This window comes from Bipolaris sorokiniana, assembly GCF_000338995.1.
Source record: "Bipolaris sorokiniana ND90Pr unplaced genomic scaffold COCSAscaffold_13, whole genome shotgun sequence".
NCBI lineage: Eukaryota > Fungi > Ascomycota > Dothideomycetes > Pleosporales > Pleosporaceae > Bipolaris > Bipolaris sorokiniana.
The window spans coordinates 105,578-130,877 of NW_006911907.1; the positions used below are offsets into that span (position 1 = coordinate 105,578).

Here is a 25,300-nt window from a genome sequence, read left to right on the forward strand (position 1 = left end):
CCCTAGCTCCCAAGCACCCAGGCCTGCCTGCACCTCGACAGTGCATATGTACTTACATACTTAGCACACAAGTACACATGTATCTGCTTGCATGCACATGGCCCTTCTCCAAGCCCTCCAGCCCCAACTGCCCGGCTCGTGTGCCTAGCCCGCTTGCGACGGTAGGGCAGGAAAAAAATAAAGTCCGAAAAATACCCAGAAGTGACGACATGACAAAAATCAACATCCAGGGCCGCCCTGGCCTGCACCTGGGTGGAGTCTAAGAGATATTGCCAGTCACGACGACGACGACGACGACGACGCCCACTCGCACTGTGCCACCGACTCCAGATGCGCGTGACTTGCTCAACACCTCTCTGCCCTGCCTCCCTGCCTCCCTGCCTCCCTGCCTTGCCCTGACACTCTGTCGCCGCCGCCGCAGCACCACCCTGGTGCCTTGTTTTGCGTCAGAACAGCGGCTATCGGCTGAACTAGAAGCAGAGCCCAACCCACCTCCACTACTTCTCCGTCCCTGTGCCTGTGCCACCCTCCTCAAACACGGCCCTCATGTGCACCTTGCAAGCTGAGCATGCGCCACACATCATGCAACCATGACATTCCATATCTACTCGTACTATACTCTACATACATAGCCTGCCATGCTATTCTTCATTGCCATGCTTTATTGCCATCGGGAAAAAGACGCGAATCACGCCGAATGCAAATGCGTCTTTGCTCCTTCCCCCCAACCCCCCACAGACAACAAAGGAAAGAGCAAAACAAAACAAGACGCTATACTCCTTCCCCTCATGAAAAATAAAACAAAAACGCCAGGATATCATAATTTCCCCTTTCCGCCTCGACAACACAACAAGCCACTCAACAACAAAAGCATCCGTCCGCTAGTCTCAACCGCCGCCTCCTTTGCCCTGCCCTGCCCTGCCCTACCCTGCCTTCAAACACCCACCCACACCGCTACATCTCCATCCTCTCCCTTGTCGCTTCTGCCGAGGTGCTTGTCCTGTGCTTTGTAGTCTTGTCGTAACAAATGAGTCCAAAGAAGCCCTCGGAAGTACACGATGTGCTGGTCGCCGTAGGTGTTGGCGTCCAAGTTGACGTCTGCGTTGGCTTGAACTTGGACTTGAGCTTGTGGTGTGTCTTGGTAGGTGGATCATCGCCATCGAGACAATCGCCAAACCAGCCAGGATACTTGCACGACGATGTTGAAGTAGGTGCAGACGAGGTCGTAGTCACAGAGGGCACGGGCGCTGCCGTCGTGGTATACGTCATCGTCATCGTCTTTGTCACCTCATCTTTGCATCCAAACCACCCTGGCGTCTTGCACGTTGTTGTTGTGACTGTTGTTGTAACCGTCGTCTTGCTATGTGGCTGCTTTGTCGTTGATTCATCCAGGCATCCCCACCACCCCGGTGTCTTGCACGTTTCTGTCCTTGTCCGCGTGGTTCGGCTTGACGTCGATGTCGCTGTAGGCTTCGAGCTCGTCGTTGTTGTCTCGGTGCCGTTGCTCTCAAAGTACTCCCACATAAAGCAGTCGGTGCAGTCGACATATGCCTCGCACTTTGGCGGCGTGTCGTATTTGAGAACCACATCTCGGATCACCTCCACAATCTTGTGTGTACCAATGCCCACGCGCCACCCAAAGTCTCTGACCGTGTCGTACACGCACTTGCGTCCGGTATGGCACACGCTCTGCAGGGCATATCCACCGATTGTGCACGCACTCGTGGCCGAGTTGCACGTGCCCATATATATCGGGTCTGCCGTGTGTCCAAAGTGAAACCCTCCCGTGTACTTCCGCTGCTGCAGCGACCCAATCTGATGGCCCGGTGGTACTGGGAGGCCCAGGCGCGAGGCTGGCATAGCCTCTGGCACCGCCTCAAACGTCACGGCTGGATGCCCGAACGTCAGAGACAGGAACGAAGACACGGCACCGCCCAGAGAATGGCCCGCCATCCAGATCTCGGCATGGGGATACAGCGCCGTGACATTGTGGTACAAGTCCTGGGCCGCATAGTAGTAGCGGTTCTTCTCCCGCAGGGCATTGACAAGGCATGTCGAGTTGCACGTATACGCAGATGTTTGGCAGTCGCACACTTGGCGCCACAGATACTGCCCGCCTTGGCCGCAGCAGCAGCTAAAGAATAAATTATCGTTGATCTTGTCATTGGTCGTCGTCTCAGAACCGTCAAACATGGCGGGCGAGGTGCCTTTGAGGCCGATGACGACAGTTGAGTTCTCCATGTCGGCGAAGATGTGACCTCGCAGGCCATCAGACTCCCAGCCAAAGTCTTCCGTGTAGTTGAACCCACCACCAACGTCTTCCCATTCCCCGGTGTTGGGCTCAAGTATGTAGGCGTTGGAGGCCATGCGCGCGAAGCTGAGGACCGTCTCTCTATCCGTCACATTCGGGCCCGCAATCTCGTCCATGGTCCAGTCTTCCTCTGCAAGCTGCACAGCTCTTCCAGTCTTCCTGCCCCACTCAAGTATGCCATCAATCGTCTCTTTGCTCCTATCTGCTAGTCTCTGTATCGTCATGGCCTCGGACTTGACGCGCAACCGTGGCACTGGCTCGCGGTCGGTTGAATGCGCATCGGCGGCCATCCATACTGCCGCCTGCTCAGGAACATCCAGCCGCCTGTGCAGGTCTGGGTACTTGTATGTGCCATGGTGGAAAACATGCCGCAGCGAGAACTCCTTGTCACTGCTGTGGGTACTGGGAGGGATAGGCGGCGGCGGCAGGATGGGTACCTCAGCGGCGCTACTGATGCATGCGGCGAAGAACGAAAGCAGGAACGAGGCAGCGATGCGCGATGCCGAGGCACACAGCGGTTGTTGTCGCATGGCGTAGGCAGGCAGTCGTCAAGAATGTCGTGCACTGGTAAGGGGAAGCAGGAGGAGACGCGTAGCAGCTTCAGGCAAGGAGCGGCACCATGTAGTAGATATGCAAATGTACTACATACATGACAGACACATCCATCTATGACGATCCGTGGTTCACTTGACCCCAGACGCGCTGGTGGCCGCCACCCGCAGCCACTTGCACGTGCGGAGCTCTCCTCCTGTGCGGGGCGCGGAGCTTCCATGGCCATCGATAACGAGCTCGATGCTGGGCTGGTAGTGCTACTAGTACTAGTAGTATGTAGATAGCACATAGCTTCACACGCCAGCCCGTCAGCCAACACCAAGCACGCTCGCTAGCCCGACACCCCACAGCCACTCAAGCCATTGCCCGTCATTCTGCATTTTGAAGTCGTTGCGTTGTATCAAGACTAAACCGCCGCTCGGTGCTCTCGGAAGTGCCGCTGCATGACGTGAGCGTATGTACTCGACACAGGTTTCAGCGTCTTTCCCTTCGATGCACGCACACGACACGCCTAGAATACCCTGAGACATCTTATCAAACCACCGTCATCATGACCGACCGCCCCAGAAACCTCCATCCCTCGCGTTCTTTTACTCGCCTTGAGCCTGCCCCCAAAGGCCCGCTATCACGAAGCCGAGCGAGTACACTGCAAGGCCCACACGCGTCAGACATGCTCGATCCGCTTAAAGCGTCCGTACTACCAGAGGAGGATGAAAACACAGAGGGCGATGTGTTTGCTGAAAAGGGCGAGGATGACGAGGTGCATGGGGAAGAGCAAAAGGCACCAGACACATTCGAGGAGCTGCCCATAGAGATTCGCAGCTTGACAGAGCGGTACTTGCCTACGCTCATGTGTACTGCCCCAATGGCCTTCTGACGCATCCGTAGATTTCTAGAATCCCTGACTGCAAAGGTCCATCCCACCCCACTGTCCGCCGACGCCCTCGCCGACCTCTTCCAGGACTTCTACGGCCGCGCCTCCTCCAAAATCAACACACACATAGCAACCCTGTCCGCCCGAATCACGAGTGAATCATTTGTCGCAGATTCGAAAAAAAGCATTGCTCCATCGAGCAGACCAGGTTCCATACGGAAAGGAAGCGACCAATCGGGGGAACAGCAGATGCTCAGTGCCTCCGAGATGGCTGATCGCAAAAAAGCTCGAAAGGCGCTCGAGGTCAAACGGCTAGCCCTTGAGGAGGCTGTCGAGCGAGCAGTTTGTGAAAAGGTATACGATAGGATATGGCGGCACAGGAGCACCGACGACGAGGAAAGAGATCAGAAGCTCAGATCGAGAACAGCAGCTCTCTCACTAGTAGGCATTGGTCTGCAAGAATTACTCATGACTGGGGAAGAGTTGACAGAGGAAGAGCGCCAGAAAGCAAAGGAGAAGGAGCCCGAGATTCGAGAGTACCTGTCAGCGGCGCGGCAAGACTTGCTCAAGATGAACGACGAAAAGTATCCCCTTGGAAAAGTGCAACATCTTACTGCTACACACAAGTCGATTGTTGAAGCATTGTCTAAAATTTTCCCTGCCACATCGTCTGCAGATGAAATTCTTCCCACCCTCATCTACGCACTCATTACTATGCCCCCTGTTCACTTGAACGTCATCAGCGATCTGGGCTTTATCCACCGCTTCCGCGCATCAAGCCGCATGGACGGCGAAACTGCCTACTGCTTGGTCAACCTAGAAGCAGCCATCTCGTTTCTGGAGACTGTTGATCTTTCATCATTACGATCCGAAGAGGCCGTTTCCGCAAAACTAGATTCAAGACCCGCAACACCAAAGTCAGAGATAACCCCCATGTCGTTGGGTCTATCAGACGCCCCAGATCTCATCCAGACACCCGCCACTCCAACTGCCAAAGCCATACCCAAAGAGCCATCAAGCCCTACAACTACAAAAGCCCAACGTCGCCTTAGTAATCTCATCCAGACGCAGACCAACAAGATAGAAGCCGCCTCGGACGCGGTACGAGATTCAATCCTAGACTCGGCCGATCAGGCTCTTGGGAGAATCAATACCACGCTAGACACAAGCTTCAAGTTTTTCTTTGGTGGTCTCAGAGAAAAGAATCCCAACGGCCCTATGCAAGAACAGCCGGCACTGCCCAAGACACTAGAAGACGCCAGGAAACTGGTCAATTCCCCCACTCGTACGGAATCCTACGATGATATTCTGAGTGTCAGTGCTGCAGATTCGATTCAAGGTGAGGAGCCGTTGGATAACGCTAGTGGTAGAGGACTAGATGCAAAGATGGCCGATCTCTTTGCTGGCAAAAGACAAATCAGAGACCGCAGTGTCGATTCCACCAAGTCAGGTGGCAGCAATAGCGGACGACGTGTCACTTTTACATCAGCGCCAAATGCAGAAGAAAAGGCCCCATCGCCTGCAGCAGTCAAAACAGATCCTCCTCCATCGAACAACGTTTCTGCCGTTGACTCTCTTCGCAACATGGGTAACAACTTCAACCCTCTGAATCGTTTCTCTAGTATGAACGTACTACCCCGCTTCGCACGTGCTGTGAGCAATAGCGCCACACCTGTTATCTCTTCCTCAGGCCAGGAAGCACCAAAGACATGCCCCTCGCCTGAGCCACTCAGTCGAGCCTCAACGGCGGAAATGCCACAGCTAGATGAAAAGGGAGCAAAAGCGATCGCTGCACTAGATCAACTGAGAAAGACACCACCACCAGTAAAACGTTTTCTCGAAGCAAAAGACGCACAGGATTTCAAGTTGAAGGAGATTGACGAGCTTTTGAAGGAGTATCAGCGACTTGCTGGGGCAATGAGAACGGCCATTAACAATTGATTTATTTTCTGCCGGTATTTGTACCGCGTATCTAGCCACAAGATTCTTGACAAATTCACTTATAGACATGTTGACCCCGCCATTATAGCAGGGAATGTAGGGGATGCGCATATTTGCCGTGTCAGCAGTAAGACCATTTGAATGAGATTCCTGTCATCTTTCTTTATAAAATGGGATTGGTGTTTTGATTTGCGTTGCTTTTTCACCGGACCAATCACCAAGGCATGCGTACTACGCGTTGGCAAAATATCTCCGTCGGCCAAACCGGGGGTTACTAAGTTGGGAAGGGGCAACAGTGCGCACGGACGTGTAAACAAGTTATCACAACACAGGAGCAGCATTCCCATGCGCTCTTCGCACTGTTGCACTAACCACCCACAGGCTTGACAATCTCTAGTCGCACAAATGGAAGAACCAATGCCGCCTCTCTCGCCAGAGAGATACAACACTCACTCCGACTCGATTGTCATTGACGACGACATCGACATGGCTTTTCATGACACGCCTTCGTCGCCCTTTGTCGCGCACATTGACATTGACGACCGGGAAAATGTTGCACCAGATGCGGTGCACACGCCTGTCAAGTCGCTGGTCGACTTGGATGTCAACGTTCCCCAATCTGCATTCAAGGTCTCACCAGACAAGAAATCTGTCCTCAAAGAGCGAACAAGTCCCATGAAGACATCGCCTGTGAAAAACCTGATGGACGACTTTGAAGACGCGGGGCTTATAAGCAGCACCACAAGTCCCAAGACGAACGTTTCTCCTGTCAGAGAAACTGCTACGGAATGGTCTGGATCGCCGCTGAGCAGTGTCTCTCGCAAAAGCCGATCGCCCTCCAAATCGGTGCACGCATCATCGCCCGAAACAACTCACCGTAAGCTGTCATTGGCAGACCAAGTCCCTGAAATATCCGTTACTCCCTCGAAACGACCAGCTTCTTCTCCCCTCAAGGCACGTGTGTTGCGTGACAATGAGGGCCTGACGGCAGCTATGAACTTCATGGAGACACACAAGGAAAACACAGCGAGCGTTAAGAGGCAAAGTTACTACAATGCTGAAGTCGAGCTCGACTCAGTCTTGGATAACACAGATATGCACCCGGATGGTCTAGAGGCCACCTCGTTGGATATCGATGACACCTGCTTCAGCACCTTTTCCGAGATGCCGGGAATAGACATGACCAAATTTGCAGCTCTCAGAAAGAGTCCGGTGAAGGATGACGCGCTAGATGTATGTACACGATGAAGGTTACCACTAAGGCGCAATACTGACAACATTACAGGCTACACCACGCCCTCGCGCTCAAATGACACCTTCAACCGTTCGTCGTAGCGATAAAACCCCCAGTCCCACACCCCGTCGTACATACAAAGACAATGACACCACGAATTTGCTGTTAGACTTTACTGCTCAAATTGAGTCTTTTTCGTCATCCCGCAACAGCTCCTCTGGTCGCGGACAGACGTCGCCCAGCAAGTCTAGCAAAGAACCAACGCTACGGTCCTATTATCAGAGTCAACGATCGCCTGCCAAGGGCGGATCAAATGTGCCTGCTACACCAAACCAAAGCCGCCAAATGCTCAATCTCTTGGACTTTGAGCTTCCTCCACCACCAACACCCCGATCCCTCCCAACAGTTACCATCAGAGAGCTAGAGTCTGTCAAGTCTCAGTTCCAGTCTCAAATATCTTCTCTCACTGCTAGCTTGTCGGGAAAAGAGGCCGAGATCGAGGCACTCTCTAGGGCTATCTCAGATGCTGAGCGCCGTGTGGGAGAAGCTCAAGAAACGGTACGCGAGGAACGCTCTGCCCGCGAGTATGCGGAGACTCAGATGGTGGACTGGAAATCAAAAGGCGAGGAGGTTCAGAGGCTATTACAGGACGTCCAATCTGAGATGGCTCGCAATGATGCCGAACGCGAAGAGCTGTTTGCTAGATTGGCCGAAGCTGAGAAGCGTGCTGAAGAAGCCGAAAACCGATCGGCTGAATTGGAGACCAAGGTCATTGAAGCCGAAAGCAAAAACGTCGACATGAGCACGTTCATCAGCAATGATGAGGCAGGTGACAAGAAGATCTACTCTGAACTCGAATGCCAGGCCGCCATTGCCGACAAGGTTAACGAAGTTGCACGTGATCTCCATACAGCTTACAAGGCCAAGCACGAGAAAAAGATCAAGGCGCTCAAGGACAACTATCAGAGAAAGGCCGATGAGCGGTGCAAAGAGCTTAAGCTGCAGATAGTCGGTCTTGAACGACAGGTTGAAGAGGCTGAGAAGAAGCGCGGCGACACTTTAAGCAAGACTGCTTCTGGTCAGCAGGACGGCGATGAGAACCAAGGGGCGTCACCTTCGAGGCCCACACGGAACGCAGAGGATGCTCAGATGCTGGAGGCGCAAAGAGCCGAGATTGAGAACCTCAAGGCCAAACTTGCAGGCCTACAGTCTGAGCTCAAGTCGCTCCGCAAGTCACACGACGCTCTTGTGGAGGACCTAGAGGCGGAGCGAATTGAAAAGGGTGAATTAGTAGCCGCGGCTGAACAAATGTTGTCCATGTGCGGCGAAAAGATGGAGGAACTGCAACAAGAAGACTTGCGTCGGTCGCAGATGAAGCCGGAGTCACGGGCTGCACCTCAGCAACAAGCACAGGCAGCGCCTCAGCAGGCAGCTAGTAGTTATCAGCAAGCGGCGCCGCAGCAACAGGCTATGCGCAACACGGGGTTCCTCGCTGGCGGCCCAGCACGACCAGGGTCTGCTCTTGGGGGCGGACGTCCTGGAAGCGGAACGGGCGATCGTCTAGGTGCCATGCACGAGCGTAATGGAAGCGGCGGCGGCAGCAGCAGCAGCAGCAGCAGCAGCAGCAACGTGGGCAAGCCATCTGGGCTACGGGCACCTGGTGGGCTCAAGTACCAGAGCACACCTGGGTTGAGCCGTAGCGGCAGTGGGGGCAAGAGCCGGTTAATGTCGAATATTGAGCGTATGGGAGGTGGAAAGGAGTAGAGTGCCTGGCCGGTTACATGTAATGATGGTGGTGGTGTTGGTAGTAGTATTGGTAGTATTGTGGGTGGACTGGGTGGGGTTGGGGGCGTGTAAGAATACGTAGTGGGTAAGGGATGATGGGATGATGGATGGATAGATGATGATGACACACACACACCTGGATTTTGTGGTTCTTGGGACAGGAATATACGAAATCATGTGGGCTCATGGGGTGGTGTAAAAGAGGAGACATACGGGGTGTTGTTGTCTTTGATTGGGAGGGTATTGAGGACGTATTGGGCACACATATGTCTCTGGGGCGCTGTTATTGGCGTTGATTTGGATCCAAGTGTAGATTTAGGCATGGCCGCGGTCTTGGTATTGTCTAGTTTTCTCTCTCTCTCTCTCTCTTTTTCCAAGCTTATCGTCACTTCCTCACTTGATGGGTCAATGGACAGCGAAGTACTGCTTGTTAGTGTGTATATTTACAGACATCAACCGATGCAACTTTTTTTTGTTACTTTGCTGTTCTAATTAGACGAGAAATGAATCAATCCATGTATTATTATGTTTTTATATTTGATGTTGAGCATGTTCGACTGACTCCCAAGTCAGGGGTACCATGTGGATTGTACATTTGCCCATGCATGGGAAGACAACAAGCATTAGTTACTGTTGGGTTGGCTGCACGTCTTAGTTGTAGTACGTAAGTACTACGTGTGTGTATATCTATGTAGCAAGCATGTAGCAAGTATGTAGCAAGCGAGCAATCATTTGGACTCATATACCTCTTACAAAGTCGGGCCGAAAGCAAAGCGTAGGTCTAGAAAGCATGTAGGTATAACAAAAGATGTTATATGCGCACAAGTGGCATGGTCGGGGGGTGTATCGAGTAAGTAGTGTGGCAAGGGACAAGTAAGGGACATATGCTTTGTCGACGGCCGATCTTGTGTTTGATCTTACATAAGTACTTACATCGATAGCCATGTAAGTACGATAGCATAAGCGTGTTGCGTGTTCCTCACCCGAGTGATTGGGTAGATTTAATATGGGGGCGGGCGGGAGGGACGTAGTAAGCGGCAGCCCATGTTGAAGACGTCATTGCAAAGCAGATGAAACCGTCACATGGTTGTGAAAAGCCAGGTACGGGAGAGTGAAGTAGCTGAACCATATTGGGCGATAGGACGTCAGGCTCTCTTGCATGTCGCCACGGAGCCTAGTAGCTAGCGGTGTGCGCCCTATCAATTTGATATTTTGTACAATGTCGACATCATGTACTTGAGTGGCTACGTCGAAGTAGCCTCATTACAGTATATCAAGTACAATTTGGAACCGCACTCTCAAGGGCAACGGGCGACATGGATTGGGCCAGGGGGATGATCGTCGTCAAGGATCATGGGGCCCTTGGAGACGTTGTTTCACGTGGTCGGGACGAAATTTGGAGCTCATCTCCCGGAGTTGTGGGGAAAACGAAGGCAATTTGGAATCGGCCGAGATTCTGCACTTAGATAACGGCGAGAGTATACTGTAAGCGGATGTTGTTAAAAAATCTGACTTTGCAATTTCTTCTCGGTCGCCGGTAGCCGGTCGGCAACGACGGTGGTGATGAGCGAAAACGTGGAACCCGACAATCATGTTGCAGGAAAAAAAGTTCTTCATGACTGCTGACTAGTGGATAGGATTGCAACGTAGCGGCACGCATTCAACGGTGCCCCGCTTGATGGCAATATGCAGGCCGGAAGTGAGGTGAGATGCGAAACACGGCGGATGAACACCTAGGGCGACACTAGAGGGTAATTGTTTTGTAGTGGAGGGTGGTGGTGTGCTTGGCTGGTACCTTGTAGTATGCCTTGGTGATGTTTATTTGTTAGATGGCTTTAGCGAGCAGCAGTACGGAGTGAGCATGTCGTCAGTTGAATCAAAAGGCACAAGTTGAGCGTGGATGGTTGAATTGAGCAGCGTGCAGGCAGATTGCAGGCAGTTGTTGAGTGTGGCTAGTGGGAAAGCTTATCGTGTTGTGGTGGGGCGGGCTGGACGTTAAACTTTGTGAGGGGAGCCATGACGGAGCGTTAGGCGTAGTGACGGTTGGCGACCACGGCTTGTTGGTGGGAAGACAGGGCATGTGTGGGTCGGCAAGTAGGACTAAGTATGGTGCAAATAGATGGATGCTGGCGGTGTCTGCAAGGCTTCAGTAGCGACGAGTAGCGCCGATGGTGGACGATGGATAATTTCGGAAGAGGGGAGAGGAGGAGGAGGAGAGTGGGGGAGGGCTAGACTGGTTGTTGAAACAAGACAATCGATCCGATGGCCTTGCCGGGCCTTGTAATTTCCCTGGCAGCCGGGGTTGTCGAAGAAGACAGGAACAAAGGAAGGAAGGAAGGAATGACGGGAGGCACTAGATTGGATAGAGCAAGGCGATCTGTGCGTAAGAGGCTTGGACGGTGGTTTGGGAGCGAGGTGAAGGCGGAGGCAGGAGGCAGGAGGCAAGAAGAGAGCGGAGCACAACAGAACAGAATAAAGCCCTGGGCCTGTGCTTAGTTCAGCAACCACTGGATGAGTGAGTGCAATGAATAAATAAAAAAGGAACAGTCAATGCCATGGTCGTCACGAGATCAGAGCAAGCAGAGTGATGGGGAACAATGTAGGTACTCAAGTAACTAAGTACAGCAGCATGGGCATAGGGGGTCTTGGCTGCCTTATTCTTGACAGCAGTCAGGCAGAAAGCCACTTGTCAGTCGGAGCGATGAGGGTTTTGACACGGCTTGGTCGGGTGGCCGAATGGAGGAGATGTCATGGTAGTCATGGCAGGCGCACGGTGCTGCAGAGGGGGCCGCGGTCCTCGGGGGTCAGCACGATGGAGTGAGTGGCTGAAGGCGAAGAGAGAGCTGAGTGGACGGAGGCGGGGTGATACAGGTGTAGTATGTACTGCATGTACAATGAAGCACATGTACACTACGTGTGTGGACGTGTGCGGACATGTACACGGGAGCATGTGCAGCCAATGTACAGACATGGGCGTGGGTGCAGGAAAGAGGAAAGGGAGAGGCAAGGCGGTAGGCGGTTAGGCCAGGGGAAACGATAAAGGTAACCGGGGCCAGGGCTACGGGTGATTCGTTCGCTTCAGTGTGCACTACACTACACTACTTGCACTTGGCACTAGTGCTAGTATCCCGGGCCTAGCGGCTTCAGGTACGCGAAGGGCGTGCCGGCACTGCTGGTGCTGTTGGTGCTGCTCCGGCCACCGCCATGCCTAGCCCAGCCTGGCCGGACAACTGGTGGGCGCGTCGTTTATCCTGCGGCCTTGCTGGCTGGCTAGATGATGAAAAAAGAAAAGAAAAAGAACAGTGCAGAGACACGAAAAAAGCACTGCGCGACCATGAGCGGAACATGCAGCGTCTGGAGACTTCAGCAGGCAGGGAGAGGGCGGGGGGCCTGCAAGGTACCGGCGTGCTCTGATTGGGCGCGGCGCTTTGGGGCGCACAACACCATGGCGTGGCTGCGACTGTTGCTGTTGCTGCTACTCGTCCTGTCGCTCTAGGGGAGGCGGGCCCTCGTCTTCCGACAGCCAAAGTCACGAGACGACTCGTGGGTGCGGCGGCGCCTCCCCTGCTGCCAGCCGCCACCACCACCATCACCACCACATCTGCCGCCAACCACAGTCGGTAATACAGCACTGGGCCTACTTTACCACATACGAGCCACTCGAGCTCGTGGAGTCACGCCCGGTCCCAGCGCCCCGCTGCTCCCTGCGCACAAACCCTGCTTCTCCCCCTCCTGCTGCTGCTACTGCTGCTGCTCCCACTGTGCTGTTGCTCCAGCTTTCCCTGCCAGCGCCCGGCCTCAAGCGCCCATGCACGGCACGGAAATGAGCCTAGTCAAAATCAATCCCGGTGCTTGCTCGACGCGCCCATCACTCCCCCAGAGCAAAAACTGTCCAATGCCCACGCCGACCCGCTTGTCGTGCCATCTTTTCGGTCGGGAGATCTGCTTTCTGCATTCCTTTCCCTCCACCACGCCGCACTTCGCTGCGCGCCTGTGCATCCGCTCCTTTGCCCTCGTCTGTTTCTCTTCTCAGCCTCACTCACACGCTCCTTAACCCGTTTCTTAATCTATTGTTTATACTTGTCCCCCAGACTCGCTCGCACGCACGCACGCCCGCACGCCAGCCGCTGCCCGTCCTCCTATTCTCCACATACACACACACATACCCACAAACACTCCCACACACACACACACTATCCCACAGGCAGCACCCAATTCGCCCCTCGCCACTTCCCACACTACATGCTGCCACCTGCTGCTTTCACCCTCACTTCCTCGCTCCTCGCTCCTGCCACCAAGCAGCCATTGGTCAGCCTGCAAAACATCGCCTACACCACAGTGTAGTCACTGTCAGCAGTAAGACACCACCCCCTCGTCTCTCCCACTCTCGCACCACCTCGCTAATCCTGGCCAGGACACCATGAACCGTTGGCTGAACAGGAAAAAGGATGGCGCCGAAGACGCGCCTGCCGGGAAGAAGGTCAAAAAGGGCAAAAAGGGTCAAGAAGAAGAAGAGGTCAAGCCAGAGTTCGATCTCAATGCCGTCCTCCCAAAGGCAGACGACTTCCGCACCAGTCTAATCCTGCCTGGTCTATCCACCCGCTTCAGCATGCTGAGAGAGCAGGATGACCCTTCATCCCTCATCGGCAAAGCAAGCGACGACAGTGTTCTCCAACCCAAACGTCAGTCCCGCCTCCACGAGTTTGGTTTCGTTCCTGGTGGCCTCTCAGACATTGCTGAAGTATCCTCGCTCAAAGGTTCCCTCCATCGACCGGCTGCTGCTGAACGCACCGACTCGTTTGATGGCCCTAAAGAAGAAGATGGCTCCGGCAGTGTCATGAGCCGAGCGAGACCGGGCGAGGGCAACATCCTCTTTGGCGGACGACAGAAAATCTACGTCATTTCAAACACAAACTCAAAGGGCACCGGACGCGCTCTGTACGACGACGATGTCAACCTGTCAGCATACCAACGCCTACGACAAGAAGAAAAGGAGCGCATACGGCAACAGGCAGAAGAGGAGGAAGAGAGTCAGCACTCGGAACCCTCCAGTCCGACAGAACTCAGCCGGAAGAGGGAGACTATATCCTCGACAAACTCTGGCCCATCCAATACCCGCATCTCCACCGCTGCGACTTCAATAGCATCCCAAGGCGCCAACTCGGTTTCCGCCTCTTCTCCTTCCCTGCCCCCTTCCTCGGCTCCTATAAGCTCTCCAGATCTGAACCGGCCAACCACCAAGCGGCGACTTTATGACCAAGGCCTGGATCAGCAAATCCAAGACCAGCAATCCTCAGCCATGAACCGCCTCAATTCGATACAGCGAGCGCGCGCGCCCACACTGCGATCAAACCAGCCTCTGCCCATAAGCCAAGCACGTTCTGCAACAAATCTCCACGACCGCTTTGCCAGGGGTCCTGGATTCCGCTCTGAAAGCCCCGGTGCCACTGGCCATCCAGCCATGGTCCGAACAAACTCGTCGGGCACATCAAGCCCTGTTCTTTCGCGGCCACAATCGCCGCCATTGGTAAGCCCAGTGGCCAGTGATTGTAGCGATGCTCACTCACTCAATGCTGCGCTTCAACCAAACGATCGAGGCAAGGCCACTGCCCTGGGTGCCTTCAATAAGCCAAAGGAGGCTTTTAGCGAAGAACAGTATGCTGAGCGTTTGCGACAGATGAACCAAGACAGACAAGCACGCGAATCACCAGCGTCAGGAGCTGCAAAGTCGATTCCTCGCAAACCCTCATTGCGAGAGCGAGCTGAACAGGAAAGAAGGAAGAGAGCGGAAAGTGACGCGAGAGAGAAGCCCAGACCTGAATCACCTACAGAGCAAAGTCCAGCTACAAATGCTTTTTCTAGGTTTCAGGCTGCTGCCAGCCAGATGAGGACTGCAGGTCCAGCGGCTGCAAACGTACAGCCAAGCCAGAAGCCCCCACAGAACCCCAAGGACGGATGTGTGCAAGCTACCTTCTTTACCTCGCCTGACTCGAGTGATGACGAGCAAGGGCAACAACAAGAAGAGCCAGTTTCCAAGCCAGCGACAACTCGTCCTGCGGGGTCCGCCCGTCGGTTTGAAAATCTCCCAGTTGCAACTGGTCCTGCGCCGCCCATGTTTGAGCACCCTGCACTCCGCTCACGTGCTCCATCACACGAGGATACTCAACAATCAAACTCCATTCCTCGTTCTCCCTACCAAGGCACCCAGTCTTCCGCACTAAACGTCGCAGATAATGACTCTCCCACTCTCGGCCCCCAAAACGGTGGGCTTAGTGGTCTGATTCGCCAGCACCTGCGCAGCAACAGCAATGTCTCTTCCACCTACGGCGAACCGGGTCCGCCTGTCATGAGCCCACCCATGGATTCAGCCTTCCAGAAGAACGACTTTAGACTGCAACGTAGGCAGCCAGATTACGAGTCCGAGTCCGTCACGCCTGTGCCATCAATGTACAGTCATTCCAACCCATGGGATCTTGATGACATCGATGGCCCTTATCGTGAAGACCGCGGGGCTACCAAACCCTCGAGTCCTATTGAGGGATCAACCAGGATCAGGCCTCTTATCATGAGCACCTCTGAGCACCACACTGGTCCATCCACGTGGGATCTCACTCCTCGCAGGAATCACGAAAGGATTGCTAGCAACGAGACGGAAGCTGAGCACGAGGCATTCCAACGAGATCTTGCCCAGAGACAACGTCTAATCCAAGAGAGTCTTCGTGCAAAGGCCGAGGGCCGGTCACTGAGCCCTGGGCCTGGCGCCGGACCATCAGGAGGATTGAAGAATGCTCTGAACATGCTTCGCGCAAAGTCAAACGGCGAAGCATTTGCCACAGTCGATGCTTCCAACAAGTCGGTTAGGAAGCTTGCTCTTGGCGCCTCTGCGGTCAACCTCAGCAGCACTTCGCTTGTGAGCATGCAAAGTTCCGATATACCGCCACTGCGAACCAAGCCTTCCCGTGTACTGCAACAGAGCGAGCAGGATGCCCAGCGTGAGCTCGAGCACAGACAACGCTCAGCAACTGATAGCAGCCGGACAGGTCGTCCTGTAGGTAGAACACAAACAGCTTCAACCAGGAGCTCGACAAGAGAACGCTCAAGCTCTGGCACCTCATCAGGGCGCTCCCGGAGCCGTGGAGGTCATTATCGTGATGACTTGGACCAGGCCATGACCGAAGGGTCCCGAGCTGCCTACCCTCCAAACACATTTCCTTCGCTACCTGGATATGTAGCACACCCTACGCCTCCTCTGCCTGCACCAAAGACGTCAATGGACTCTGAAGGCCGCTCACGTTCAAGGAGCAACAGCAAAGTTTCTGCTTCTAATTACTTTGAATCAAAGCACCTTAACCCCATCCAGACCAACCTGACACCGGGCCAGAATGCACGATTTCCCCCTCAGCACGGCAAATTGTCGCCTGGACTACCGATTTCGCCTCGACCTTCACCTGGCGCCTACAGCAACCACAGTGGTCAGAGTTACTCGCATCCTACCTCTCCAATGCCTCCGTTCTCCAATAGCCACACGCCTCCTGTGTCTAATCCAACGACGCCCAACCCGGCCACGCCTAGTGCTCCTGCCTTCAATCCAAGCACTGTACAACCTGTAAACAGACAAGCAATGTTGCGAAAGAAGTCGGTTGCCAAGGCAGACATTTCGGATCCCGTCTTCATTTCCACAACGTCGGTAATTGACACGGTTGATCTCCCCCCTGGTGCATCCCTCAAGAATGGCAGCGAATATGATGCGCCGCCTGTTCCACCCATCAACCCTATGAGGCGACGATTTGGATTTGGTCGTGGTGAGGGTCAGGGCTCAGCAGCTTCTGATCCTGCTGTCCAGCCGGGCATCGAGGCCCCACGAGCGCCTTTTGCAGAGCCGCTTCGTACTGGTTCGGCAGATGGTCTGTACGAGCAGGCGCACCCACCGCCTAGGAATATGCTGAGGAAAGCGACAAGCGAAGGCCGAAGTCTGCGTGGAGTAGCACAGAGCCAAATGGGACCGTCTCCTCCTGTGCCATCGAGTGGTTTCCAGGGACGCAACAACTCACCTCCGCGTCCCATGAACGCACAGCCCCGAGGTCAAGGTTCGGTTGAGGGTGCTATGTTCTAAACTGTAAGAGGCCAGTAATTGCATGGTTGACTCAAGTTCTTTTCATCTAATCCTTCTTTTCTTCGTTTATCACGACAGCCATTTGTCTGCAGCGATTTTACATTTGCCCCGTGTATAAGATCAAATTCTGTTCCCTCTTGTGTTTGTTATGTTTTTTTTCAAGGTTGGGCGCGTCTGTGACAAGGGCCTTGGGTTTGGGGGAGTTTTTTTCTTTTCGAATTCTCTTTTCTTTTCCATTGATTTCCTTTGCTCTTTTCTTTTCTTTTTTCATTACCCACTGTCTCAGCGATATACCTCTCGATTCTACAAGTTTTTCGTTTGAAAGATCCATTTCATGATGAACGATAGGGTTCGGGCTAGAGTACGACCCGGCACCGGGCTGGACACGGTGCAAGTAGAGGTTCGCAATCGCATCACGCAAGTGTCGAGCACGCCTGGTCTGAGTTCAGACGGAAAGGCTACTCGGATGGTCATTTTGAGTCGAAAGGTATTGCTAGCCGCCAAGAAGGTCGTCATGTCATGTAGGCTTCGTGGGGATTCGGTTTAGCGTGTGCTGCCGGGTTGCGTGTGCCGGTGCTGCGACGGCTATAGCGGTCAATACAAAAGAAGCGCTATTCACTGTGTTTGACGAGACGTTTGTATTGCTTGGGCCATGTGAAGATTATGATTGTCGCACTGTCAACCCACCTGTTCATGGTGCTTCTCCACATGTGGGGCTCATTGTAACGCTGACTGTGACTTTGGCATCCAGACCACAAAAGGGAGGCTTATTTGTTTGTTTGTTTCTTTGTTTGTTTAATACGAGGCTTATTTTGTCGTGCTGTTTGCAGCGGCGCAGTTGTGCTTTTAGAGAAGGTGGATGGGCAGAGAAAGAAGCCGACTGCGGTAGCAGCATGCACACTGTGGATGATGTCTAACTGCATTGCCCTACATGGTCATGCACTTATCGACCACTGCTATCACACCGCTCGACGGCAGCAAAAGCAAATACGATAACAATCTACCGAGATGAGATGATGTGAGACGAGTGACAAGTTGTGTGCCATGGTCTCAATGCCCCATCTACCCGCAACGGTCGAGTCATGGGCCCTTGTTTCAGCTGCCGTTGCTTGGCTACTTGCATCTCATCTGGCCCGTGCCAAGAACTCGCAAGCGCGCCATCATTACCGAGAGGAAGCCCGGTAATGTCCAAGACGAAGCTTCTGGATGCCGCCCGCGAGACGGCTGTACGGAATGGTTACGCGGCATTGCGACAAGGGGCAGGGAAATGCACGCGTACATGCACGGTCACCTGGACCCGTTGGATGAAAAGAAAAAGGGCAGGAAAAACTGGCAAAAGCAATCAAGAGGAACAGAAGGGGGAGGGGTGAGGGGGACGCACAAATGTGGGGTTAGTCATGAAGCCAGTCGCGCCTGCATGCGCCCATCGCGTACCTGCATCCTACATACACTTGCTACTACTCCCATCAAAACAGTCAGACCAGCAACCGCTCTTCATTAAACACTCGACACCACAAACTAATTTGTATACGGCACTCTCCTGCTCGGACTGCTTGACTGAGGTCTGAGTCGCAACAACAGTAAGCTTCTGCTGTAAACCTTGGCCGAGCGGCCAATTTTTCGAGAAACACCGCTGTATGCCCTGCGCCACATCAGTCGCAATGATTGGCCGTGCAGCATGGTCTCTGCATGCCACCACCGTTGGGCCATATGTACGGCTTCCCAAAGTGCCTAAGACCCTCCCCGACATACATACGTCAGCAATCCAATGTCGCATGAACGCGCATCCACCCATGGCAGACCTGTCTGGTGCGTCCAAGTATGTATGGCAGAAAAAAAAACAAATCAGTTCTGGAAAAAGTAAGCAGCAAGGGCTCTTCCCGCACCCGTCCTGCTAACGGTCCTGACTTGCTTTTTATTCAACCCCTCTAGGCCAAGCAACAACAGCAGGCTTCCGACGCACGGCTGATACACTTGCGCTCCACTTATGTAGTAAGTATTGCTCCTGCTACTGCAAATTGACATTGTCCATAGGCTGGGGCAAACAAAAACGATCAACACCAAGTAACCACACTATCGTCAGCGGAGGAGCCAGCTCCACCCAAAGATGCCGCTAACCACTTACGCCCGCTGAACCAAACCTTAATCGTGCCCTGAGCTTTTTGCCCCCCAAGGTTCACCCAGGCAAGTGCTTATGCTTCCTGGGTCTGCAACATGCAATTCGGTGTAATTGAAGAACCCTTCTCTTCTTGTCGAGGCTTACGACTACAGCTCGTCTACGTCGTGATGAATACAATGTCTCTGCAAACTGTAGTGGTGGGCAAGTCGCGTCTTACCTGTAAACTCAAGGCATGAACCTTGGAGCAAATCTAGGCGCGTCCCCGAAAAAAGCCAGCTGTGCCTTAAAGTTAAACAGCCATTACCCCTGACGTCGATCACCTGCGGGTTAACTAGCATTTGATCCCACCGAGCCACTATTGCTGTGGATACGACCTGCTTGGTCGAATGCGATCGTGGAGGTGCCGGCCCTTTACCTAAACCTTACCTGCCCCCCTTCTATTCCCCGTCTTAGTCTAGCCTGCCACCCACTACTTATCTTGATAAAGAACCGTCTTTTCCCTTCCTTAATTCCTTCAGTGGCTTTCGATTCCATCCTACGTTTTGCGCAAAATACCCATCTCCTACGTTCCAGTCAATCTTTAATAACAACACCAACACTTACAACCACCACCACTACTACATCAACAACCACCCACCAAACACCACAGCAAACATGCGTTTCCAAGCTACCGTTCTCGCCGTTGCGGCCACCTTCGCTTTCGCCAGCGCCCAGGACCTCTCCGCTGTCCCTCAATGCGCTGTATGTACCTCCTCTGCCCTGTCTTCCCTTATCTTGTCCAGATCCATCTCTCGCGGCACCATTGGAATCGCGTCGAGCTAGTGGACGCTATAATCCCACCATGACACATGTCACTGACCATCCATCCCCTAGATTCCTTGCTTCGTCGCTGCTCTGCCCGCCTCCAAGTGCGCTGCCACCAACATTGAGTGCCAGTGCACCACCGGCCGTCAGCCCCTGCAGGACGCCCTCATGGCCTGCGTTCCCACCAAGTGCTCCCAAGAGGAAGCTCTTAGTAAGTGTTTTCCCTTTCCCCACCACCTTCTCTTATCAAATCATTCTTTCAAAAAAGCCAAGCCAAAGGCTAACAATATGCCACAGAGATCGTCCCTGCCGTCGCTGGCCTCTGCGCCTCCGCTGGTATCACTCTCAGCGACATTCCCACTGCTGCTCCCGCCGCCACCGGCACTCCTGGCAGCCAGCAGTCTGGCGCTCCTGCCACTCCTACTCCCTCTGGCTCCAAGCCCACTGCCTCTGGCACTTCCTCCGGCTCCCCTGCCCAGTCTACCGGCGCTGCTTCTGGCAACTCCGCTGCCATTGGTGCCGTTGCCCTTGGTCTCGCTGCTGCTGCCTTCGGCTTGTAAACACCTTTTTTTTCCGCCCCTCACGCTTGGTGTGTGCGTGTGTGTGTAGACCTTTTGTGTGTTTTTATCTTGCCAAAGGGATTTTTCATGGTTCGACGGTATTTGGACGCAAATTGATGGATATACCTTTCACTTCTTTGCGCTTTCATGTAGCATCTGGAGATCGGCGGGGAGTCTTGTTCACCTTGAAGACACGAAAGCAAATACATTTCAGATAGGAATTCTGACAACCACTTAATTTTTATGATTTGACTCTGTTTTTTGAATTGTTCCAATGTGATTTCCAATCAGTTGTTGCTGGAGAAGGAAGGGTCTCGATGCTGTTTGGTGATGGCATGCCACTCCTGGTGTCACAACAAGCGCATTACTTACTATTAGTGTGTATACATGCTCCGCTTTCATGCAGCAGCAGCATCGTTAAGAGCTGCAACCCATTTCTCGGACCAGGCTGTGAACTCATCGTCCTGCCCACTCCAACTCCTGCGCACAAGGTCGACTGCTGTCTTGGCCTCACCGCAGCATCGGTCTAGCATCTCTTGCGCTTCGTCTGCGTCGAGATCGTAAAATGCAGCAGCGATATCATCAACCGTCTCTGGAATAGTTTTGAGCACGCCCATGAGCTCGCTGAGTTTGACACTCGGACTCTGTACCGCTTCTCCCACTTCTCCTTCTGCTTGTCCTTCTCCCTTTTCTGTTATTGCCTTCCTCTTTGTGTTCGTCGCAGTTGTATTGCTGGGCTCGAGAATCGACGATGCAGGATACGTCTTTAGCCTCCTCTTAACAAGCGCCTGGTATAATATCCCCATCATCTTCAGCTTCTTGAGACTCTTATCCAGCAGAGCCTTGAGCTCTTTGTCGTCTTTGCCCAACTTGTTTTCCGTTGCGAAAACATCATCTTGGTCGCTGTTCTCTGCCTCATCGTCGTCGTCATCATCGTCTGCAACATCTTCCCCCCACTCCTTCAACTCCTCAATTGCATCGAGCAGCACAGCCCGCAACTCCTGTGCCTTCTTCACCACGAGCCCCACCACCCCGTCTTTGCACAGTTTCTCCACTCCATCACACGCATCCCATACCATGCCCGTGGCAGAAAGCACTTGTTGTTTCTCAGCCTCCGTCACACTCCCTCCTTGCTTCGTCCCTTGTTTCTGCGCAATACTGAGCACAATACTCAATACTTCGCTCCAACTCGCTAGCAGCCCTTTGACCTGCGCCCGCATCTCCGTACGCATAATTTCACCCACGTCGCCCCGTTGTCCCACACCAGGTACATAACTCGCCGCGGTCACAACCCCGGTTAGCGGTCCTTCGCTCACATTGCCAATCTTGGTGACTATCGCAGACGCCGTCAGAGGCGGGTTGATGAGCAGCAGCGAGAGGGTCGTTGTGTGCGATTTGAGCAGCGTGCTGCTGGTTCGGAGCAGTTCGAGCGGATTCGCTATTTCTGTCGACGGGTCTGGTGCAGACGCAGGTACGATGGCAGTGATGGTGTTGGATTTGCTGGGTGCAAGCGACGATTGGTAGTGTGTGAGGAGTGTTTGGGTGTTTTTGGTGACTTCAATGAGTGTAGAGAGATCCTTTGCTTTCGGCATGATGCGCTGTTTGTTTGTTTTTTTCTTTTCTTTTCTTTGAGAGTTGCCAACAAGTATTCAAAGCCACTAGGTGCCGAAAAAAATTGTTCAAAAGTTCAACACGTGTGGCGTCCTAGAATGTACTGCTCACTGTGTAGTGACTGCGGAAAAAAAGTTGGTGGGGTTGCGGGATGGAGGGACAAAAATGCTTATCGATAACACCTCATCGCACAGTAGAAGATGCGACGCCGACTCTTATACAGCGGTGATAATATTTCGTATTGCTGATGATAGGTTTTGGTGGACTATATCTGGTTGGTTAGATTTTCCGGTTTTAGAGGTTACATAAGAGGATTCTCAGCGATATGGTCATGTAACTCTGGTTGCATACTTCCGGTTCCTATAAAGATGAGGTGCCGCATCCTTATTTATCTCATTTTCCTAAGTAATTGACTAGACAGTGACCGTGTTACCGTTTGGCTCAATACCCTCAATCACTTTGTCCTATCAGGATCCCAGTACTCCCGCCTCTCAGCAATATTCCCTTCCTCTAGCATTAAAAAAACAAAGCTATTTCATTTCGATACTTTCGCGTTCCCGGCCCATCGCCCTTGGAGTAACCATCAATTACCACACGATCCCCTTCACCAGCTAAAAACTTTGTGTCAAACTCTCACTGATCGAAGCTGCCTACTACACGAGAGAGTAGTTCAATTCATTCGTAGGCTACGCGGTCGCCGGCGAATGGGTTTACTGAAGGGTCACCACTGACCCACCCGGTACCATCAGGGCTTCAGAAATCATTGAGTTTATCGATTCGGCCGGCATCAAGGTGGTGTAAATATTCCTTGACGATTTTCTTGTTACTAGAGACGTTTGGAAATATATCATATTAGTTGTGATAAGTAATGTTGTTTCCGATTTCTGATGAACGACCAGCGGAGAAATTAGGTGCGTAAAGTACAATCGTGATGTACCAGGTGTTATCAATCCCTATAATATAACATATTTCCTATAGTTCGTCCTAGGGAGTTCTCAAAGCTTTAACACCTAGAAATTCCCTTGGAACCTCCTCTCTTGGTCGGCCGACGAAGTTAGATATAAGATCACTAAATTCAACAGTATAGAGTCCACTTAAAACCTATATTTCAACTAGAACACTACTAAATAACATCTGCTTAGTTATAGTTAATGTAGATTTAGCGTATTAGTTTGATCTATTTTTATTGAGACTATTATTTTAGTAGTGCTAGCATTTCGTAATAAAGGTAGCTCGTTTTCGTGGGCTAGCCCACTTGATCTGGGCTTTCCGGTTTCATCCATCGACTGAGAGGCCGATATTCATTTGGAAGAGTAGAACACTCACGGGTTCGAAATACCCCACAAATCTCTCAGGAAGTCAGAGCGCAGCAACACTTGAAAATGTAGGGGGACCACACTCGCAGACAACAAAGCTACAGAGACCACAAACCGAGTAAAAATTGCTTTTAACATTGTAGTCATGCCTTGATATCTAATCTTCTATCATCCAAGCAACGTGAGTCAACCGCAGTATGCCCAGAATACGCTATCATCCTCTTACAACTCGTTGTGTTCTGGTGCAGGCTTCTGAACCTCAACACCACACACCGCTGGCGTGCCCACTTCCATCCTGTACACACATTTCTCCTCTTCAACAATCTTCCAGATCTCGTCCTTCTCCGCACAAGCCAAGATGACAAGTGTGCTCCTGTTGGGGCCATTCCAGCAATGCTGTCCATTTTCGTATTTGAGCGCGATGCGCTCGCCACTGCCCAAACCTTTGCCATCCGCAGGTAGCTCCTCATCAACAGTCATGGACTCGATGCGAACAAAATTGCCCATGCCCGTGTGGCCGCCACCTTTCTTGGACTTCTGTGTCGTCCTCGAAAGGAAGCAGTGCTCGTATGTGTATTCACCAGAGTCGGTGGATATGCAGACGTCTTTCAACGCGCGGAAGATGGCATCTGGGCCATAGTCCTTGGTAAGATCTTCTTCGTGTCTGGTTAGTTCAGACTTGTCATTATCGAGCTCCCTCTTTGCTGCTTCAAGCTGCGACTTTGCATCGCTGACTGCCTTGGATTCAGGAGCATCAGCAGATGTGGAGTCGGCAAGGATTCCATTCTCGATGAGTATGATACGCAGGTCGCGAAGCTTGCTGTCGACCCAGCTACGGATAGATTCGGGCAGGTATTCTTCGAATTGGTAAACTGGATACTGGTCAGCCGGTGAATTTAGGGTTGTTGTTTGATTAGCACTTACGGAGCTCAACGTCAGACTCGTCTACTTTCTCAAAGTCGTCCCAATTGATAGCATTCTCAGAGTCTGGCTTGAGAATATCATCGAGGTCTCGGTCCAAAGCGTCATTGGGTCCTGGACGATCTTGTGCAGCATAGTTCTCCCACGCCTGGACTGCACGCTTCACACCCTCGTCGTTGAAGTTGGGATTGTACTCCTCCTTGAAGCGGGTCAGCATACCCTCAAGATCGACAACCCTTGCTTGTGCAGAGTCCCTCTCATTGCGCAGGCGGTTGATATTATCAGTAAGCTCCTGGATGCGCTGTTTTGCCAGACTCGCCAGTATAGTGGCCTTGCCGCCCTTGCCAGCGCCCTTGACTACCTTGCCACGCTCCGCTCTCTCAATCTCAGCTAGACTCTTTGTCAGCCCGTCAACCTTTAGTGTCGCGCCTTCAATTTGAGCCTTGAGTGTCTGGATGCGGTCCTCGACCTCCTTGCGCAGGCGTCCCGCCTCGGCCACTAGCTCCTTCCGCCGCTGTTTAGCAGCAGCGAGGCTCATTTGTCTCGCCTCGTTCGCCTTCCTCCACTCCTTGCCAATGGTCGCACACCGGTCTTCGCATTTGATACCGCCGACGTGTTCGTATTCATCGCTCCCGTCGCAGCAAAACTCATAATCGCAGGCACCGTCGTTGACGCTCGTAAAGGGAATGTAGCTGGGCTGGTGGCCTTTGTTCTTGCAGTAAAAGCCTGGAAGGGCAGGCGTCATGTTGACGTCTTTACCCTCGACAATCAGCGGCTGAGGTGGTGACAGGGGTGAGAGATAGGAGCAGGCCGCGGTGCCCGGCTCATCAGAGCCATCGGGACAGTCGCAGTAGTCGTCGTTCAGACGGGCAATGGGGAGCTTGATAGCAGGATTCGAGATACAAGTAAATGTCTCGGCGTCCTTGTAGTACTTTGCAACTAGACATTGGCCGTCAGCATGCAGAGCTCCGTCCATTGCAGCTGTCTATGAGCTTCCTTGGGTGCAACATACACTCCGGAGCCACACCCCGCGGCCGGGCGGGGTCTGATGCCGCATCTACAGTGCTGGCAAGGAGGGGAAGTATCAGGGCAAAGGACGATACGTGCTTTCTCCCCATGTTTTCAACTTGGTGGGAGGAATTGGAGTTTGAAACTCCAA

General features: G+C 52.9%; 9 protein-coding genes across 9 annotated transcripts; 4 read left to right on the forward strand and 5 right to left on the reverse strand.

Annotated features, from left to right (window-relative positions):
• Positions 1–573: 573 nt before the first annotated feature.
• COCSADRAFT_39499 (uncharacterized protein) lies at positions 574–2,963 on the reverse strand. Its single transcript, XM_007704859.1, has one exon. It carries the CDS (start codon positions 2,839–2,841, stop codon positions 955–957), a length of 1,887 nt encoding a protein of 628 aa, XP_007703049.1. The 5' UTR covers positions 2,842–2,963; the 3' UTR covers positions 574–954.
• A 211-nt stretch (positions 2,964–3,174) lies between these two features.
• On the forward strand, positions 3,175–5,852 carry COCSADRAFT_123832 (uncharacterized protein). The gene is made up of 2 exons (XM_007704979.1): positions 3,175–3,697; positions 3,752–5,852. Exons 1-2 carry the CDS (start codon positions 3,414–3,416, stop codon positions 5,676–5,678), a joined length of 2,211 nt encoding a protein of 736 aa, XP_007703169.1. The 5' UTR covers positions 3,175–3,413; the 3' UTR covers positions 5,679–5,852.
• A 231-nt stretch (positions 5,853–6,083) lies between these two features.
• Positions 6,084–8,676, forward strand: COCSADRAFT_163209 (uncharacterized protein; the record flags this gene model as incomplete). The annotated part of the gene is made up of 2 exons (XM_007704980.1): positions 6,084–6,911; positions 6,964–8,676. The coding sequence occupies 2 exons, from the start codon at positions 6,084–6,086 to the stop codon at positions 8,674–8,676; spliced, it is 2,541 nt and encodes an 846-aa protein (XP_007703170.1).
• Positions 8,677–11,289: 2,613 nt separating this feature from the next.
• COCSADRAFT_235830 (uncharacterized protein) lies at positions 11,290–11,702 on the reverse strand. The gene has a single exon (XM_007704981.1). It carries the CDS (start codon positions 11,666–11,668, stop codon positions 11,387–11,389), a length of 282 nt encoding a protein of 93 aa, XP_007703171.1. The 5' UTR covers positions 11,669–11,702; the 3' UTR covers positions 11,290–11,386.
• Positions 11,703–12,905: 1,203 nt separating this feature from the next.
• COCSADRAFT_235838 (uncharacterized protein) lies at positions 12,906–16,859 on the forward strand. Its single transcript, XM_007704982.1, has 2 exons — positions 12,906–13,053; positions 13,112–16,859. Exon 2 carries the CDS (start codon positions 13,118–13,120, stop codon positions 16,808–16,810), a length of 3,693 nt encoding a protein of 1,230 aa, XP_007703172.1. The 5' UTR covers positions 12,906–13,053; positions 13,112–13,117; the 3' UTR covers positions 16,811–16,859.
• On the reverse strand, positions 16,860–17,321 carry COCSADRAFT_235839 (uncharacterized protein). Its single transcript, XM_007704983.1, has one exon. It carries the CDS (start codon positions 17,139–17,141, stop codon positions 16,908–16,910), a length of 234 nt encoding a protein of 77 aa, XP_007703173.1. The 5' UTR covers positions 17,142–17,321; the 3' UTR covers positions 16,860–16,907.
• Positions 17,322–19,427: 2,106 nt separating this feature from the next.
• COCSADRAFT_235858 (uncharacterized protein) lies at positions 19,428–20,303 on the forward strand. Its single transcript, XM_007704984.1, has 3 exons — positions 19,428–19,670; positions 19,803–19,944; positions 20,031–20,303. Exons 1-3 carry the CDS (start codon positions 19,584–19,586, stop codon positions 20,291–20,293), a joined length of 492 nt encoding a protein of 163 aa, XP_007703174.1. The 5' UTR covers positions 19,428–19,583; the 3' UTR covers positions 20,294–20,303.
• A 388-nt stretch (positions 20,304–20,691) lies between these two features.
• COCSADRAFT_97276 (uncharacterized protein) lies at positions 20,692–21,885 on the reverse strand (the record flags this gene model as incomplete). Its single annotated transcript, XM_007704985.1, has 2 exons — positions 20,692–20,998; positions 21,044–21,885. 2 exons carry the CDS (start codon positions 21,883–21,885, stop codon positions 20,692–20,694), a joined length of 1,149 nt encoding a protein of 382 aa, XP_007703175.1.
• Positions 21,886–23,334: 1,449 nt separating this feature from the next.
• On the reverse strand, positions 23,335–25,283 carry COCSADRAFT_183745 (uncharacterized protein). The gene is made up of 3 exons (XM_007704986.1): positions 25,154–25,283; positions 24,145–25,080; positions 23,335–24,092 (listed from the first exon to the last, which is right to left on the reverse strand). Exons 1-3 carry the CDS (start codon positions 25,257–25,259, stop codon positions 23,443–23,445), a joined length of 1,692 nt encoding a protein of 563 aa, XP_007703176.1. The 5' UTR covers positions 25,260–25,283; the 3' UTR covers positions 23,335–23,442.
• Between the last annotated feature and the right edge of the window lie 17 nt (positions 25,284–25,300).